At 39.0% G+C, this 17,968-nt stretch overlaps 2 protein-coding genes across 2 annotated transcripts; one reads left to right on the forward strand and one right to left on the reverse strand.

Annotated features, from left to right (window-relative positions):
- Positions 1–6,888: 6,888 nt before the first annotated feature.
- tuba1c (tubulin, alpha 1c) lies at positions 6,889–10,457 on the forward strand. Its single transcript, XM_067445737.1, has 4 exons — positions 6,889–7,045; positions 8,740–8,962; positions 9,047–9,195; positions 9,275–10,457. The coding sequence occupies exons 1-4, from the start codon at positions 7,043–7,045 to the stop codon at positions 10,253–10,255; spliced, it is 1,356 nt and encodes a 451-aa protein (XP_067301838.1). The 5' UTR covers positions 6,889–7,042; the 3' UTR covers positions 10,256–10,457.
- A 382-nt stretch (positions 10,458–10,839) lies between these two features.
- On the reverse strand, positions 10,840–16,852 carry pmelb (premelanosome protein b). The gene is made up of 12 exons (XM_067447195.1): positions 16,790–16,852; positions 15,548–15,661; positions 15,200–15,346; positions 14,924–15,064; positions 14,689–14,850; positions 14,246–14,608; positions 12,409–12,600; positions 12,118–12,252; positions 11,927–12,032; positions 11,645–11,850; positions 11,429–11,522; positions 10,840–11,246 (listed from the first exon to the last, which is right to left on the reverse strand). Exons 1-12 carry the CDS (start codon positions 16,842–16,844, stop codon positions 11,111–11,113), a joined length of 1,851 nt encoding a protein of 616 aa, XP_067303296.1. The 5' UTR covers positions 16,845–16,852; the 3' UTR covers positions 10,840–11,110.
- Positions 16,853–17,968: the final 1,116 nt, after the last annotated feature.

Consider the following 17,968-nt stretch of genomic DNA (forward strand, 5'->3'; position numbering starts at 1 on the left):
AACTTAACTAACCAGGGTAACCAAGGAAACAGACAAGCGGTGGGAAACTGATACAAAGGAACGTGACCTGAACAAGGAAACAAACTTAAAGTCCATGAAAAGGCAAACTAAACATGTAACAAAAGGCACATTTCCTCTATATTTCAATGTGAGCCCAAAAAGATAATGTTTATCAATATTTCCCTGAACCATACATGGTCGTTGGCCTTTGAAAGATGATGATTGTCTAAGATGGGATGTTTGTCCTTTGTCATGGTTACATGCATTGTTTCTGCTGCCGTGCTTCTGCAGTGCATATATAACCTCTTAGACTTATTGTATTGTCATTGATAATGCAAAAATCTTACTTTAGCTTATAGTTTGGCTACAACTACCAGCCTATTTTTCACATTCATTTTCTCCCTCTTCTCTCTCTTCCCTTTCTTTGTTTTCATTTGACTGTTTATAGGCTGGTTGCTAACAACATTGAGCAGTGAAATCCTTCAGGTCTCACATAGCTCCTCGTATGTTTAGAACAGTAGTGCTTTCCTTCAAGGAATTCACTGTAATTCTTCAATGATTTCAGTAGACATTTTATACCTGCCTCTATTGTTAGTCTTTTAAATGATTAATATGATTATGCTATAACCATTTGTTTTATAGCATGTATGTATATATTCTATCAAATATAAAATTAAAGTAAAATAAACAAAATTATATTAAAGTTTTAGATAATACAATGAAGGAGATTGGTTTAATGAACAGCAATTTCAATAATATATATATATATATATATATATATATATATATATATATATATATATATATATAATGCATATCAATCAACTGCTCTAAGACAGATTGCATCTCTGTTGCTTTTTCAGCATAATCTCTGATCCCGTTCACTGCAGTGCACAACCCATTAAGACAAGGACCAAAAATCAATATCTCTACAGCCCTACAGTTACGTGCAGGAACAAGGGCTTATAACAGTAAGATATAACAAACTACTGATATGCAAATTGATATGCAAATACAGACAGACATGGTATGATTATCTTTTTATTTAGATTCAGAGCTTCTCTTCCACCTTACCTACTTCCAGATGTTAACTGCTATCTACATTCTAATATCAGAACAATAGAGTTTAAATAAATAAATACATTAGACAAATTATTGTTAGTTGATTTGTCACTGTTTGAATGTTTATGAATAAACACAGAATAGAATATCAGTGAACATACAGTAATATGCTTCCTCTAAAGGTTGCAAAAGTTTTTTTGGTACACTGTAAAAAATATATTTTCATTTATGATCACAATTTTTTTCTTCTTTTGTCAGATAATGTATGTGGTTCAGATTTTAAAAAAATGAGTTGCTGTTGATTAAACCAATCTCCTTCATTGTATTATCTAAAACTTTTAATTTCAATGAACTCAAAATTAAGGAAACCAGGTTAAAAACAAACTTTTTTAAGTTAAACCAACAATTATTTTTTACAGTGTCATAAAAACCTCCTAACATCTTGAAGGAAAAGACTGAGATCCAATTATAATATTGATTTACAAAGGCACACCCTCTGTTATTTACACTTTAAAAAATTCAGGCCCATTGAAAATTTTCTAGTGACCAATAACATCTAATGTTTTCAATTGGCCAAATTGAATTTCTGTGAATTAAATTGCATCAATTCACAAAATTTCAATTCGGCCAACTGCAAAAATTAGATGTGATCGGTCACTAGAAAATGTTCAATTGGAGACAATTTAGAGAATTAGTCTCAGCCTCGGACGTCATATGGTCATGTGGTTGGCTGAACGTCTGAAGCATGGCACACTTCAGGAGTTTCGAAGTCGTCATCTGATTGGTTGAATTCTAAAGGATGTTCGCAAGATGGGTGTCTCGCATTTTTTTGGACGCAAACGAAGTTGTAGAACCATCTCAAGGATGATCAGAAGAAATGGACAGCACCTGAGTTAAATAGTGTCACAAAAAAGAGTCTGAATACTTAGGACCATGTGATACTTCAGTTTTTCTTTTGTAATAAATCTGAAAAATTTCAACAATTCTGTGTTTTTCTGTCAATCTGGGGTGCTATGTGTACATTAACGGGGCGGTTGCATGCAATGTCACTTTTTTAACGTTCGTTTGTGTGTAATGTTGATGCTTGAGCATAAACAGTATCTCCAAAGTTACAGCGCTGAAAGTTCATTGCAAACAGAGATCTAAAGTTACAGCAGTTTATTGCCTACAAAAACCGCCGGTTTGGACTACAACGAGCTTCTTCCCGGGTTGGTGAGATCATAAACCCTTTCTAGTCACCGCAGATGTGACTTCTGCCCGTAATGGTAGGGCCGTGGTGTTTCCAGACAACCTGTGCTTGGCACTTCAGCCAATAAAAATACATGAAACTACATTCGGCCATCTAACAATCTAAGACCATTGCGTTTTTCAGAGGGATGGGCTTTATAGAAGCAGGAAGCAAACAAGCCGTTCACAGGGAGACAGCGGTGTGGAATAAAGGTTAAATATAAGAAAAATACAGCGTTTGAAAAAAAAGTATTAAGACATGTTATACTGTGCCCTATAAACACAACCAAGCCTAGAAAAAAACCACGGAACCACCCCTTTAATTTAAAACAAAAATTAACTTAAATGATTTGAGCAAATGGCTGCAATATAAAAAGAGTGAACAATTAAAGGGTGTCTGAATACTTTCCATACCCACATACTGTATGTGTAGAGAACTGCAAGGATTCAGCTGATGCAAAAAATAAATAAAAAGCATGACTCATTTATTATGAGTTACAGACCAACATTAATTACACATAGGCAACGACAGAATACCATATAGGTAATGTGGTTTATGTTTAAAATTTGCTCACCACTGGCAACTGCATACAGACCCGTCCCTACCACCCTATTCTCATAGCAGCAGCTGTGTGAATTCCCTGCAGTAATCCAGCCAATAGGACACTTCTGATGGAATGCCAAGCTTGAATGCATTACATAAGTTTCAACAACTGTTCAATTTAAGTTTTTTTGTTATGTTGTAAGCACTTGTGAATGGAGACCGAAAGTTTGATCATATTAACCGATATAGTTAAAGGTTATACCGTTATAGTAAAGGAAATAAGAGTCTGGGAAAACAAAACAAACTGCCTGAAATACTATAGCTGAATTGTGGAAGTAAGCAGGTTTAAACCAATCGTTGTGCTCAGACCCTGCAATTAGGAATATGCAGTCGTGGGTGTTTAAACATCCACAAAACGGCTTCCAGTTTTGCAAAAGCCCAGCAGATGTGAACAGCTCACTGACACTGACAGGGCAAGGGAAAAAAAATGTCGAGCCGGTCACGTGACAAATGCGATGACATCATTTCAGCAAAATCTAGGACACGGAGGGAGGAGAATTTGCAAGCAGGATGGTGGGAGGGACCATGGTACCATACAACACTAGGCAAAGTCCGATAGCATCTACTGTCTGACTGATCTACATTCAGATATTTTATACTTTAAAGTGCAGCGTTAACAAACTCAACACTGTAAAAAAATGCCAGGCAATATAAATGATCTTAATGTGCTGATAAAAACAAATCAAAAATGGTTTGCCGCATGGTCTCAGCTCTTTTGTGCTGGTCTCTTAACCTATTCAAATTATTATTTTATTCAGTATTAGTCAAAAATACTATTTAGTTCGTATCAACATGCTAATCAGACTTTGTTTATCAGACTGTAGCAATATGATCCCTGCTGTAAGCCGTGTCACTGTTGAATTTCAGTTGTCATTAAAGGGGTGGTCCTGTGTTTTTTTTCTAGGCTTGGTTGTGTTTATGGGGCACAGTATAACATGTCTTAATACTTCGGGGGGTTTTTTCAAACACTGTATTTTTCTTATATTTTACCTTTATTCCACACCGCTGTCTCCACTGTCCTGTGAACGACTCGTTTGCTTCCTGCTTCTATGAAGCCCATCCCTCCAAAAAAAAATGCAATGGTCTTAGATTGGTTAGATGGCCAAATGTAGTTTCATGTATTTTTATTGGCTGAAGTGCCAAGCACAGGTTGTCTGGAAACACCACGGCCCTTACCATTACGGGCAGAAGCCACATCTGCGGAGACTAAAAAGGGTTTATGATCTCACCAACCCAGGAAGTAGCTCGCTGTAGTCCAAACCGGCGGTAAATAATCCTTTTTGTAGGAAATAAACTGCTGTAACTTTAAAAGACAATATCTCTGTTTGCATTGAACGTTCAGTGCTGTAACTTTGCAGATACTGTTTATGCTCAAGCAGCAACATTACACACTAACTAAAGTTTAAAAGGTATGCATTCAACCGCCCCTTTAATGTTACAGGGATAGGTCACCTACATTTTTTAATTCTGTTATCATTTACTCACCTTTGTGTTGTTCCAAACTAGTGAAACTTTTGTTCATCTTCTGAACACAAATGAACAAATTTGTAATAAAATCTGAGCCAGTTCTGTACTCTGTACACTGACTGCTATGTATCTACGTTGACCCTTCAAAACGTTCATAAAGAGATCGTAAAAATAATCCATATTGAGTGGTTTAGTCCAATTTTCAAAAAAGCTAACAAATAAAACAATACTGTTTATAAGATGAACAGATTTAATTTAGGCTTTTATTCACGTATAAATATTGATCAGCGAATATAAACAGAAACTCAACCAAACCTGCTTGACGGACAAGAAAAAAAACCTCATTGGTTCTAATGCATCAAGCAAACCTGTGGCAGTTGCGTAGCTATCCATGGAAGGACAGAACTTGCATGTAAATGAACGAAAATCTTATTGGTTTAGGATGGCATGAGGGTGAGTAAATAATGACAGGCAAGAAGACTCGACTGGAGTTTTACATCATTAATCCGTGACACGTTCAGCGACTGCGAGCCGCATTTACATGCAGGAAAGAAATGTGAGCAAACAAAAACAATCTCTAGCGGCTTTTCTTAAAAAACAAAAACGAAGATGTGTGAAACAAGTGGTGTTTTGTTGCTGTCATCAGGTTATCAGGTTCTGCGCTCCTATTGGTTTTTGATTTGACAGTTGTCATAGGAGAAGTTGCCCTGCAAGACAACGTCACTGACAGAATTTCGTCAAATGTAAAATTTGATTGCAATGGTCATTAATCTGCGAACATTTGGCGAACATGTCAAATTAGCGATCAAACTCTTCAGGTTTAGGATGAGAAGGAGACGTTGTACGAATTTGGGCTGTCCCAGACGAATGGCCAATTGCGTTTAAAAAGCCTCTAACAATTTCTGTGGTCGAGGCGTTTAAACGGTCACTAAGTCTAAAGGTGAGAGAAGTTCAAAGATGGCCGTTGCCACAATCTTGTGACCAAAGATAGACTGTGATCATTTTCTGACAGTATCAGAAATTTTCCATTATAATCTCACAGTGTGTTTGCTACTACAACATAGGCTACATCTAGTGACTAGCCAATAAAAATGCAACATGAAATGGCATATTGATTAATGTAACATGCTGTTAAACCTTAAAATGACTTACCTCATTTACAAAAAATTGGCATGCCAAGTTGGCCTGTTGAGGCATAGGCTCCTCTGGACCCCTGAGGGTGTGCTGTGAAAACTGGAACTAAGAAGTCCTTTAAGTCCTGTGAGTTGTGAGGTGGGGCCTCCTTGCTTTGTACTTGTTTGTTCAGCACATCCCACAGATGCTTGATTGGACTGAGATCTGGGGAATTTGAAGTCAACACCTCAAACTCATTTTATCCTAGGACCATGGGAATACTGTTGCTATGCAAGAATGTACATGGTCTGCAATAATGCTTCAGTAGGTAGTACATGTCACAGTAAGAAGGTTTGGTTTGGTATGTCAAGGTTTTCCCACAGTGCATCCTGCTGCCATGTGTTCCTCAGGTACAGGCACTTGGCCATCCACGTGAAGTAAAAGAAAACGTGATTCATTAGACGAGGCCATCCTCTTCCAATGCTCTGTTGTTCAGTTCTGATGCTTACATGCCCACTGTAGGCACTTTTGGATGTGGACAGTGGGCAGCATGACGGCACCCTGACTGGTCTGCGGCTATATGCTGCCCCATACGCAACAAACTGCGATGCACTGTGTATTCTGACACCTTTCTATCAGAACCAGTATTAACTTCTTGAGCAATTTGAGACAATAGCTCGTCTGTTTGATTGGACCACACGGGCCAGCCTTCACTCCCAAGTGCATCAATAAGCCTTTCCTGCCCCTGACCTTGTTGCCGATTCACCACTGTTCCTTCCTTGTACCACTTTTGATGGACAGGGCCTATACTGACCACTGCAGACCCATGGGCAAGTGTAAGGATTTGAGTGTGTTTGACCCTTGTCAAACACACTCAAATCCTTACACTTGCCCATTTTCCCCACCCTCTAACAGGTGCCGTGATGAAGAGAGAATCAGTTTTATTTACTTCACCTGTCATAATGTTATGTCTGATCGGTGTATCTACATATCTTAATCTATCACAGGTTTAATAACACACTGAATAGTTATTCAAGATAGGCTATAATCTTGTTTTTCAATGATTTAAAAAAAGAAAGAAATGTAGCCTAAGTGTAGGCTATCCTAAGCAACTATAGGCCTACATTCAGCAGCTCTACGGATGTTTTGAAACACTACATTGTCTGCTATCAAACTAATTCATTATTAAAGCAATTAAATGATTAAACAAAGTTTTTCCTTAACATGTCACAATAATCTTGTGTTCTGATTGCTTGTGTGAAAGGAAACGTGCATGCTCTGTCAGTGATACACGCCTAAAGCACGTTAACAGGTTCACACTCCTAAATGCCAAAACGATAAATGCACCGGTCAGTAAAACAATATCTGATGTGCATTGATTTATATCGGTCTCAACACCGATGGCTACATTTTAATCTCTCTTCCTCGTTCCGACGTCACCCTCAACTCCTCCCCTTCATCCTCAACTGACTGACTCAATCTTGGACAGTGTTCTCACAGTGTACTCCCGACAATAAAGAAATTCCTGCCTCCTGATATTCGCCTCATTGCTCCATCCCCTCCAGAACAATGGTGAGTATAATTATTTTTCTTTCCCTTTCAAACATTGACGCGGTAAAGGTTTTCATCCCAAATGCGCGTGTCATTTATTACTCATCTGGTATTTGTCAAAGTGGCTCGAGCGGCTTTGCTTTGTCAGCGCGCGCCCTTTCCTTAAAATGGAGGAAAAGCTCGCGACATTGCGACGACGTGCAAAGATTTATTTAATTGCAAATAGTCTTAAGTGTTGTAATGCAAAGAATGCTACAGTTAAATGTCATTCATCGAACAGACGTTTAGTTTATAAATGCCGTTACAAACGCCAACCTGATTACATTCACCTATTCATCAATCCATCCATTCATTCATTCATAACGGTGCCTTCAGAGTATGCTCGAAATTACGCGTTGGTCAAACGCCGTTATAAATGACATAATCACCAGTTTATAATGATGCACAAACCCTTTTTGGTTATAAATCATATTTAGGCTAGCAGTACACCTGTTTCGAGGGTGCATCACCAAAACCACTCACATAATGAAGTGATTTTTTTCGATGCATGCACTGAAATGAGTGTTAAAATAGTGCGTTCTTATCTCTGTCACAATCAGTATATATTATATACGATATGATAATCTATTCTAATATATATATATATTTGTCTGTAGCAATTTTGCAATTGCTACATAATTGAGATTCCCATGTAGCCTAACTATAATTATACATGTGACTTACATGATATCTTAACAAAAACGCTCAAACAGAATGACCTTTTTTTCCTCATCAGAGATTGACATAGAATTTTCTTGAAATTTGCATCCACCCCTCCTCCTCCCACCCGCATGAGGAGTAAACTGGGTGGGGACTGCAGCTGTCTGCAGAAGCTCATTTCAGGCCTGTGCAGCAGATGACTGGATTTCTATTCCTGTTCTATTCCACAGCTGTTATCGTCTCCATTGAGATTGTACATTAAATGTGTAAATGTAGTTTATTTTGCTGATATTGTTTTTATTGAATATCTGGGAACTGCTATTGCTTGTATCATGTAGTCTTGAGGGAAATTCAACGATTCAACCAAATATTGACCAAGGTTAAACGATTAAGAACTGTTCATTTAAAAAAACTATATTAAATCAAAGAATATAGTCTACTGAATACCCTTCAAATAGGGGATAAAGCCCTTGAGAAAATGTAATTATGTGTCTGCATCTACAACCTACTATACCTAATACTTATCCATTATTGAAATCCATTTTTTCCATGACGTAAATAGGAAAAGGTAGATTTCTGTCAACATTTTTATTGTTCTCTTTCAACGGCTAGTCAGACACGGTCTGGCAAGCCTATTCTATGTGGGTGGGGCATCTGCCTTGTTCCCATTCCTGCTGCCTCATTCCCTTTGAATAAAGAGAACTGACTGCTTTCTTTGTTCATCCTTTTCGGTAACCTACTAAGTCTTTATTATGCCAGTTCACTTATTGTGTGTCTTTGTCTTAAGATAAATATCATTTAAGCAGGTGTTTGCAGGTGTTCACAGCACATTTATGGTGGTGTGTTTCTGATGCAATGTCTATTATAGTACCTAAAACATTTAGCACATGAAAATGTCAACAGAATAACCTAATGAAATCCTTTGCACATGTATTGAATGTCAGCAACCTTATAAAAAGATTTGTAGCTTTTTATCACTAACTATATAAACAAAAAATCCTCAATCCCTTCCACAGCGTGAGTGCATCTCCATCCACGTTGGTCAAGCTGGAGTCCAGATTGGCAATGCCTGCTGGGAACTCTATTGTCTTGAGCATGGCATTCAGCCGGACGGGCAGATGCCCAGTGACAAGACCATCGGAGGAGGCGATGACTCCTTCAACACCTTCTTCAGTGAGACTGGAGCTGGAAAGCACGTCCCCAGGGCTGTGTTTGTAGACCTGGAGCCCACTGTCATTGGTAAGAGGATGGGACTTCATTTTATCCGTGAGATTGTGTCAGTATTCAGTTCGCTAAACATTTACTCATGACCTGTGTGTCCAGATGAGGTGCGCACTGGGACGTACCGTCAGCTGTTCCACCCTGAGCAGCTCATCACAGGAAAGGAAGATGCTGCCAATAACTACGCTCGTGGTCACTACACTATTGGAAAAGAAATCATTGACCTGGTGCTGGACAGGATTCGCAAACTGGTAGGTAGTTGTAAATTAAAAAAACATAAAATGAAATATATATTATGTTGGGTTACTGACCAAAAGGTTTTCTTTTCAGGCTGACCAGTGCACAGGCCTCCAGGGTTTCCTGGTGTTCCACAGCTTTGGTGGTGGAACCGGTTCTGGCTTCACCTCTCTGCTGATGGAGCGTCTGTCTGTGGACTATGGCAAGAAGTCCAAGCTTGAGTTCTCCATCTACCCTGCTCCTCAGGTCTCCACCGCTGTGGTAGAGCCTTACAACTCCATCTTGACCACACACACCACCCTAGAGCACTCTGACTGTGCCTTCATGGTAGACAATGAGGCCATTTATGATATCTGCCGTAGGAACCTCGACATTGAGCGTCCTACTTACACCAACCTCAACAGGCTGATCAGCCAGATTGTGTCGTCCATCACAGCCTCTCTCAGGTTTGATGGCGCCCTCAATGTCGATCTCACTGAGTTCCAAACCAACTTGGTGCCCTATCCTCGTATCCACTTCCCACTGGCTACCTACGCCCCAGTGATCTCCGCAGAGAAGGCATACCATGAGCAGCTTTCTGTGTCTGAGATCACGAATGCTTGCTTCGAGCCAGCCAATCAGATGGTGAAATGCGACCCACGTCACGGCAAGTACATGGCTTGCTGCCTGCTGTACCGTGGTGATGTGGTGCCCAAAGATGTGAACGCTGCAATCGCCACCATCAAGACCAAGCGCACCATCCAGTTTGTGGACTGGTGTCCCACCGGTTTCAAGGTTGGCATCAACTACCAGCCTCCCACTGTGGTTCCAGGTGGAGATCTGGCTAAAGTGCAGAGGGCCGTGTGCATGCTGAGCAACACCACAGCTATTGCCGAGGCCTGGGCTCGTCTGGATCATAAGTTCGATCTGATGTACGCCAAGCGTGCCTTTGTGCACTGGTATGTGGGTGAGGGTATGGAGGAGGGCGAGTTCTCAGAGGCCAGAGAGGACATGGCTGCCCTGGAGAAAGATTACGAGGAGGTCGGTGTTGATTCTATTGAGGGTGAGGGAGAAGAGGAGGGTGAGGAGTATTAAAATGGTCACTAAATGTCTAAAATTTAAAACAGTAGACCGTTAATTTACAAACGATATACATGAGGTATCAAGTGTAAAGTCTACTCCTAAATGCTAGAGACACATTTTTGATCAGTTGTTGTATGTTATGGCCAGTAGGACTATTTGTGGAATTTGCTTGCCAAATTTTGACTGAATAAATTGATGGTGATGATTAAAAAAATGTGTGTAGTTTGTGCAATCCTTTAATAATCTTTCTTGTGGAGGTTAACATAGGTTTTAAGACATTCTGGGCATTCAAGACAAGTAATCTGCTTACTAACCTTTGACAGGTTTGGCTTCCAACAACTTCGGATGAAGGAAAAGTAGATTAGTAGTCACTCAGCAGTTGGTATTAAGGCCATTCTAGATTTTTAGGGAGGTGCAAATGAGTTACAGCAGTGGTATGCTTGCACGAATGAAGGAAACCAAGTCATAGTATTAAAAGCTTAGTAAAGTCTTGAATTAATTTGTAGACAGACACCAATGTCTAAAATAATGAGGCCAGGAAGTATATTTTATTCAACTGCGGTAAAAAAAAAAATGCTTGAATGGGGTACCAGAGGTCATCAGTTGTGTCTGGAAGGGGAAACAATTGTTTCCTCTTCAAATTTAAAGTACAACATTTAAGACAAATGCTGTAATTAAAAACAAGTTTTTGTAGATTTTTTTTTGGGGGGGACAGATATGTGTATAAAAGTAGAAAAATCCAAATCTAAACATTAATTAAAAATGTAAAAATGAAATGGTAAAAAAGGATTATGCTTTTACACTTTTTAAAATAGTGCTAACATAACATTACTTTTCCAGTTTAATTTTCATTGGTTTAAGTAAAAGTCACACTACTCCTTTTTTCTGATCCACCGTTTGCTGGTTCATCAGGTTCCAGAAGAGCGCTGGTACCGAGCCCACACCAGCGTTGTTGGATTGGCATACAGGTAGCTCAGTCAGCCTTTGATACCCTTTAAGACGCCTTTAAGAAAAGTGGAAAAACCAGGCCAGTTTATTGGTTTTCAACACCAGTTAATGTTCACACCAATTTGCTTACTGATTAAGCTTTAGGAAAGCTAAAGGAATAGTTTTAATAATTAATAATAATTCATGAATGATTCATGCCAGCTGAATAAATCAGTGTGCTGTGTTAAAATGACTCACTTATATGCAAAAGCCACAGCACCCAATGCTGACGCAACAGCCAGGATGCCCAATAACAGGGCAGCGGCACCTGCAGATGTCAACCTAGAACCTTCTAAATTTGGCACAGAGATAGAGACATGCAAGATGATTCAAGCGCAATAACTCTAAACCTTTTGAAGGAATGTTCTCATTTTGCAGCACCATGCATGATGTTTCAACAATAAATAAACTCACCTATGTTGATATTAACTTTGGCATTTGCGACAGCCAGACTGACATCATTCGTCATAGACACATTGATACAGAAGATCCCAGAGTCGTTGAAGAAGTGTCGAAGGATGAGTTGGCAGTCTGAGGAGGGGCTCACAGCATTGCAGATGGTCGTAACTGGCATATGGCAGTCTGCATCTGACACTACAGTGCACACTTCAGTGGGGATGCTAAAAAGAGCAAGTAAGGTCATGAATTCTCCATCAGACCGCATTTTGTGGTTCCAACTTCATGCTTAGACCTCACCTTCCCTGGCATGAAACAGTGAAATCAACAGCATTCTGCTCCATCTCTGTTAGCAGAAAACCATTAGCGACAGCCACCTGGACGATTTGCACGCTCTCAATGCCCTCTGAAGATACAAACATACATTATTCTTTAATGAAGGTCTATATTGCATCATATAAATATATAAGTGGTGAAAGAAAGAACCTCACCGATAATCTCAATTTCAGTTGCGAAGGATCCATAACGGTAAATCACACAGTCACTGTTTGGGGCCTGACGTTTTATGATTGCTACATGGGCCTGGTCAATGTTTTCTTCCTCCACAATCGCCTCCATGTCAGCAGCTGATTTATATATACATTTTTTATTCATATATTTTATTATTTATTAATAATATATATTTATTGACATTGTACATAATTATTATTTATATTAATATAACTAACTATAATTTTGAAAAAAATCTCTAAATATCAAAAAATGAGAAACCTGCAACTCACCAGTTGTCTTCAGTGTTGTCTTTGTCGCAGTATTCATCGCCTCGGACATCTTAGATACAGATCTAAGGTCAAAGACCTTCTCAAGGTTGGATCTTGTTGGAACTTCGTTTGTAGGTGCAGGTGGGGTGGTTTTCATTGTAGATGCAGGAATGGATTTCAGAATGGGAGCTGAAGGCTGACTGGTAGCATGATCTGTTCAAGTAAACAAGGCTACTTTGAGTTTTACTCTGGCTATAGAATTAGCACTGATGTTTGTTGGTGGACAGTAAAAAATTCTATTTGGATATTTTTATTTTTGTTGACTTTTTACTTAAATCTCAACGAAAAAATAACTACCAAATGAAAGAAAGAGATCGGGAGTTACACTCGCGTCGCGTGCGCCTGTACGCCTATCTCCGCCAAGCTTAACCCGGAAATCCCCTCCATTAACATTACATTTTATTGCAAATTAAATGTAAAAAATGAAGAAATCGAACCGCTCCGAAACCGAGATGTCCGATTTATGTGAACAGTTAATTACTTTATTTCTATTCGTTTCGATTAACCTTTTGTTTACAATTCAGTTAACGATTTATTATCGAAATACCGTGATCTGATTGCAGTTGATAACTCACTGTTAACTGATCTGATTCTAATGAGCCAGTAATGTGATCCCCAGAGCTTGAGTGTACAAATGATGGCTCAAAAAGTAGGAGTCAGAGGTTATCAAACCTGCTCCTGGGACCCACTGTCCTGCAGAGTTTAGCTCCAACTCAAAGGCAGGTGAAGCTAATTAAGCTCTTCAGTATTGTTAAAAATATACAGGCAGGTGTGCTGAAGCAGGTTGGGAATAAACTTTGCAGGACAGTGGGTGCTGAGGAGCAGGGTTGAAGACCTCTGGGCTAAGTGATTAATGCTGAATTTGTAGTAATATGTATTGTTAATGAAAAGTATTAGAGTATAGGCTAGATCAGTGGTTCTCAAACCTGTCCTGGGGACCCCTCACCACTGCACATTTTGCATGTCTCCCTCATCAGACACCCAATTCAAATCTTAGAGTCTCTACTAATGGCCTGATGATTTGAATCAGGTGTGTTTAATGAGGGAGACATGCAAAATGTGTACTGGTTGGGGGTCCCCAGGACAGGTTTGAGAACCACTGGGCTAGATGACCAAATGCCTGTTCACATCAAGGACGGAACTATAAAGATAACTATAATATAGTTCTAAATATCGTTCTCCTTAACAAAAATAGCAGAGTTCACACCATGCAAAGCTATACATATCGATAGAGAAATATGAAGAAACTATATAGTTTGGAATCACTTTTTTTATCAAAGCGATTTTATCCAGCTGATGAACGATAATAATCTATCAACATATCTGCCTGTCTGTCTGTCTATATTTCAGTATCTACAAACCAGTGAATTTATATCAGGAAGTTTATTATATTTTCTATTGCCTAACCCAACCCAAAAAGGCCCCTTACAGAAACGTGCAAAACAAAAATTTATAAGCATTTTTAACCGAGGACCAGTAAAATATCCTCACTAGTGCATTACACATGTGTTTTTGTGGGGACTTTCCATAGGCGTAATGGATTTCACCGTACAAACTGTATATCCTATCCCTCCCCCTACACTGCCCCTTCTCCTAAACCTACCCATTACAGGAAACATTCAGCATTTTTACATTTTCAAAAAAACATAATTTAGTATGTTTATGAATCCATTTACTTTGTGGGGACCACTGGCTAGGTGATCTCAGGTTTATATTGCATTGTGGTCCCCACAAATACACACACACTGTCCCACAAGTATACACACACACACACACACACACACACAATGCTGTGCACCTGTAGTGATGTGTTCAGTTGGGAGGATGGGTATCTCGGTGAGGGTGTTGGTACTGGGATGAGCCTCAGTCGGAAGGCTTGGTGGAGTTGCACAAGATGAATCTGGAATAGCTGCTTGTATGACAACTTGAGGCTTGAAGGCACCAGATGCAGTGTAAGTGTGAGTGACAGTGAGTTCCCTGGAGATCACAGTGCCACTGCCATCCCCAAAATTCCAGTTAAAAGTCACGTCTGATTTGGTCAGGTATTGGCTGGGGTCGTGAAGTGTGACGCTGAAGGCCACCGCTCTGTTCTGGATGAATTTCCGATCGCCCTCATCTTTGTCATTTACCTGAGTCAGGGCAACCTCAAAGGGAATCTGGTCTAGAAACAAAGAGATAGTTTGGTTGCATCTGAAAAACAAACTAAAGAAAAGATCAACATTGTGTTAACACTGTGCTTACCGGTGATACTAAACTGTGTGGATGCATATCCAATAGGGATGAATTTATCTTTTTGCCTGTAGTGATAGATGACAACATCCATCATATAAGAGCCAAGAGGAACATCATCAGTGCCGATGGTCAGTGATGAAGAAGGGCCGTCGGACACTTGCCAGTATTTTCCTGTCAAACAGCGGAAGTGTCAGGTAAGTGAGATAACGGCACATCATAGTAAAGTAAATGCTTCTCTCCTTACCACAGGTTTTCCATACAAACACATAGGGAGGTTGCTTGTCCCCCTGTCTGGGACGGAGAGGAGCATTAGGGAACACAGCGTTCCATGCATCTACAGTGTTCTCCTCAGGATAGACAGGCTCTCCTTCATGGAACTGTGTGCCTAAATTAGAAAAGTGGACATATTTGTGGATTATTATTATTGATACAATTAAACTCTGTTGGTCGTTGTGCAGGAATGGCAGCATACTATACATTTTCATCTTTGTAAATAGAGTTAAAAATCATAGAAATATACCGTTGATTGTGCAGTTTTTTGCCCAAACCACTTGTCCATCTGGCAGGACCTTCTGGTTGTGAGGGAACACAATGTCAATGGTGAAGGTGATTTTAGCACCAGTCAAGGTAGGTGCATCATTTCCCACATCAAACTTCAATTGTCCACCTGTAGGAATGTACGCATTTGACGAAAGCTTAATAAAACAAGTGTCCGAAGATGAACGGAGAAGGGTCTTACGGGTTTGGAACGACATAAGGGAGAGTAATTAGTGATAGAATTCTCATTTTTGGGTGAATTAACTCTTTAAATGTGTGACGTAATGATGTAGAAAATATATTTCTTTCTTGACTGGCTGAATTGTATTACCTGTCCAGCTGTTTTTGTTGAGTGGGTCTCCATCTTTCCACACTGGGAACCGTTTTGTATTCCATGTCTGATATTGATTTGATCTGGATTTCGAGTTGCTTCTGTCCACTTGTCCTTGTGCAGGAATGAAAAAATTAGGAAACTGCAATGAGATTATTTGCTGGAAACTGAAAAGGATTTGAGAGAAAAGACATTGAAAGCCCTTTAACCCTAAATGACTTTCAAACTTCTACAATTGGTGGAGAGAATGAGAGGCGGGCGTGTGACCGGATAAAATACTTAGCACACTTTCTGCAGTGTGACCCCAAATCCTGTGCATGTGATGGTCAGATGTTCATGTGACCACACTTTTGCTTTATTGCATAAAGGACAGACTTGCTCTCCTATCAATAGGCTAGCATAAATTAAAAATCTAAATGCAATGCTAGAATTATGAATGATGGAACCTAGAAACAGCTGGTGCTGTGCCAGTCAAAACCATTACATTGTAGGTATAAAAGAGGCTTTTGGGCTATGTTTTAAGTCAGGATGTATTATTTCGGTAAGGTGATGTAGTTACATGTTAGTACATAGTAAGAACCCTAACCTAACCCTCACAAAACAGTAAATTATGCATAAATACAAGTAACTAACACTAAAACAAACCCTAACCGTAACTCTAAGTGTAGTTAATTAATATTACTCAGTAGTTATTTGAGTAAGTACAATGTAACTACATCACCTTCAAATTAAGTGTAACCATTATTTCTTATTTGATCTGATTAGCTAACACACTTTACATCTAATCTTGGAAAATTCCCAGACTTGCTTTTAATGATTATAAGGGGGTCAAGGAGATCAGGACATTGTTATGCAGCATTAAATCTACCCGTTAGGTCTTGGAATTGCAGTAGGGCAGGTTTTAAACTAAATGACATCCACATGGAACTGTCCAACAAACATGCAGGAATACCCTCCAGCAACACTGATTGAAAGGCTAACTAAATTAACATTTTTCTTATTTTTTTTTTCTCTCCACGAAATGCAAATGCTGGTAAACATGATTCAAATTATCCAATATATTACCAAGGCAGAATGATGTACAAGAACATGCTGTCTATTTGATTATATTGGTGTAATTAAATATTACCAAATTATATATATATATATATATATATATATATATATATATATATATATATATATATATATATAAAATCAAAGTAAATATAAATAATAAATATTGAAATAAGGTTTACTTACTTGTTAAAGCCACAGACAAACAGGTCGCTATCAGTAATCTTGAAAGTAGCTTCATTGTGTCAATTGTTGTTGGCACCTTAATGACTTTCAGCTTCAGAAGCATCACTCTTTATATAGCCACGTCCTGCATCTGGGGCTGAATAGCCCCTCCCATAACTTAATACTCTGCGCACACACACACACACACACACACACACACACACACACACACACACACACACACACACACACACACACACACACACACACACACACACACACACACACACACACACACACACACACACACACACACACACACACACACACACACACACACACACACACGTGTGATATTTCCTAGTGATGCTGAGTGTTCAGATTACAATTCCATTAAATATTACTTGCACTAATTGATTAAACTCATTTATGAAATATGCTGACCGGTCACATACGTGCGCTTAAAAAACAGTTCCACTTTGAACCCAAAGTACTGTATTATTAAAAATGTAAGGAGAAAGCAAAAACCATCATACACTTTAAAGAACTTGTAAAAAAACAAAACCTACCTTAGAACCACATTATATAATATTTCTGAATCTCTGCAAATAACCACAGAACAACCTTTTGTTTAAGAGTGCAAAATACTTTATTTTACATATTGGGGCTTATTTTTTAAGTCACATTGAGATTACAAGCTCTTTTTCCAAGCTGAGCTTCTTTTAATGAGAGAATGCTTGCTGGAGAATGCTTACATGTGATATCAGTGGAGCATTGCATGTGGCTGGACATCTGACACTTTTACAAAGCTTTGTTTCTTAATTGGGTCAGCGGCCATAAGCATCTTACGCTTTTTTGCCCCATCTGAACATTTTTAAATATCCTAAAAAAAAAAGCAATAGAAAGAGTTCCGATGCTAAAAGAAGCATGCACGTGTTCATTTTGAACTGCATATGAAAAACAATGTTTAATGCAAATGAAGGGGAAATGGTCAAACCTGCAGTGGACAGCTGGTACAGTATCAGAGTCATGCGGGATCAAGGATGGCTGACTCCAAGAACAATAGAGTCTGTTCAGGACTGAGCGCTCATTCACTGTGAACTCCGCAAGAAACATCTACGTTCTGTGAATACTAATGCACAGAGGTTAACAGGTTCAGATTTGCACTGTATGAAATACGCTATATATCAAATGTTTTGC

This window comes from Pseudorasbora parva, chromosome 6, assembly GCF_024679245.1.
Source record: "Pseudorasbora parva isolate DD20220531a chromosome 6, ASM2467924v1, whole genome shotgun sequence".
NCBI lineage: Eukaryota > Metazoa > Chordata > Actinopteri > Cypriniformes > Gobionidae > Pseudorasbora > Pseudorasbora parva.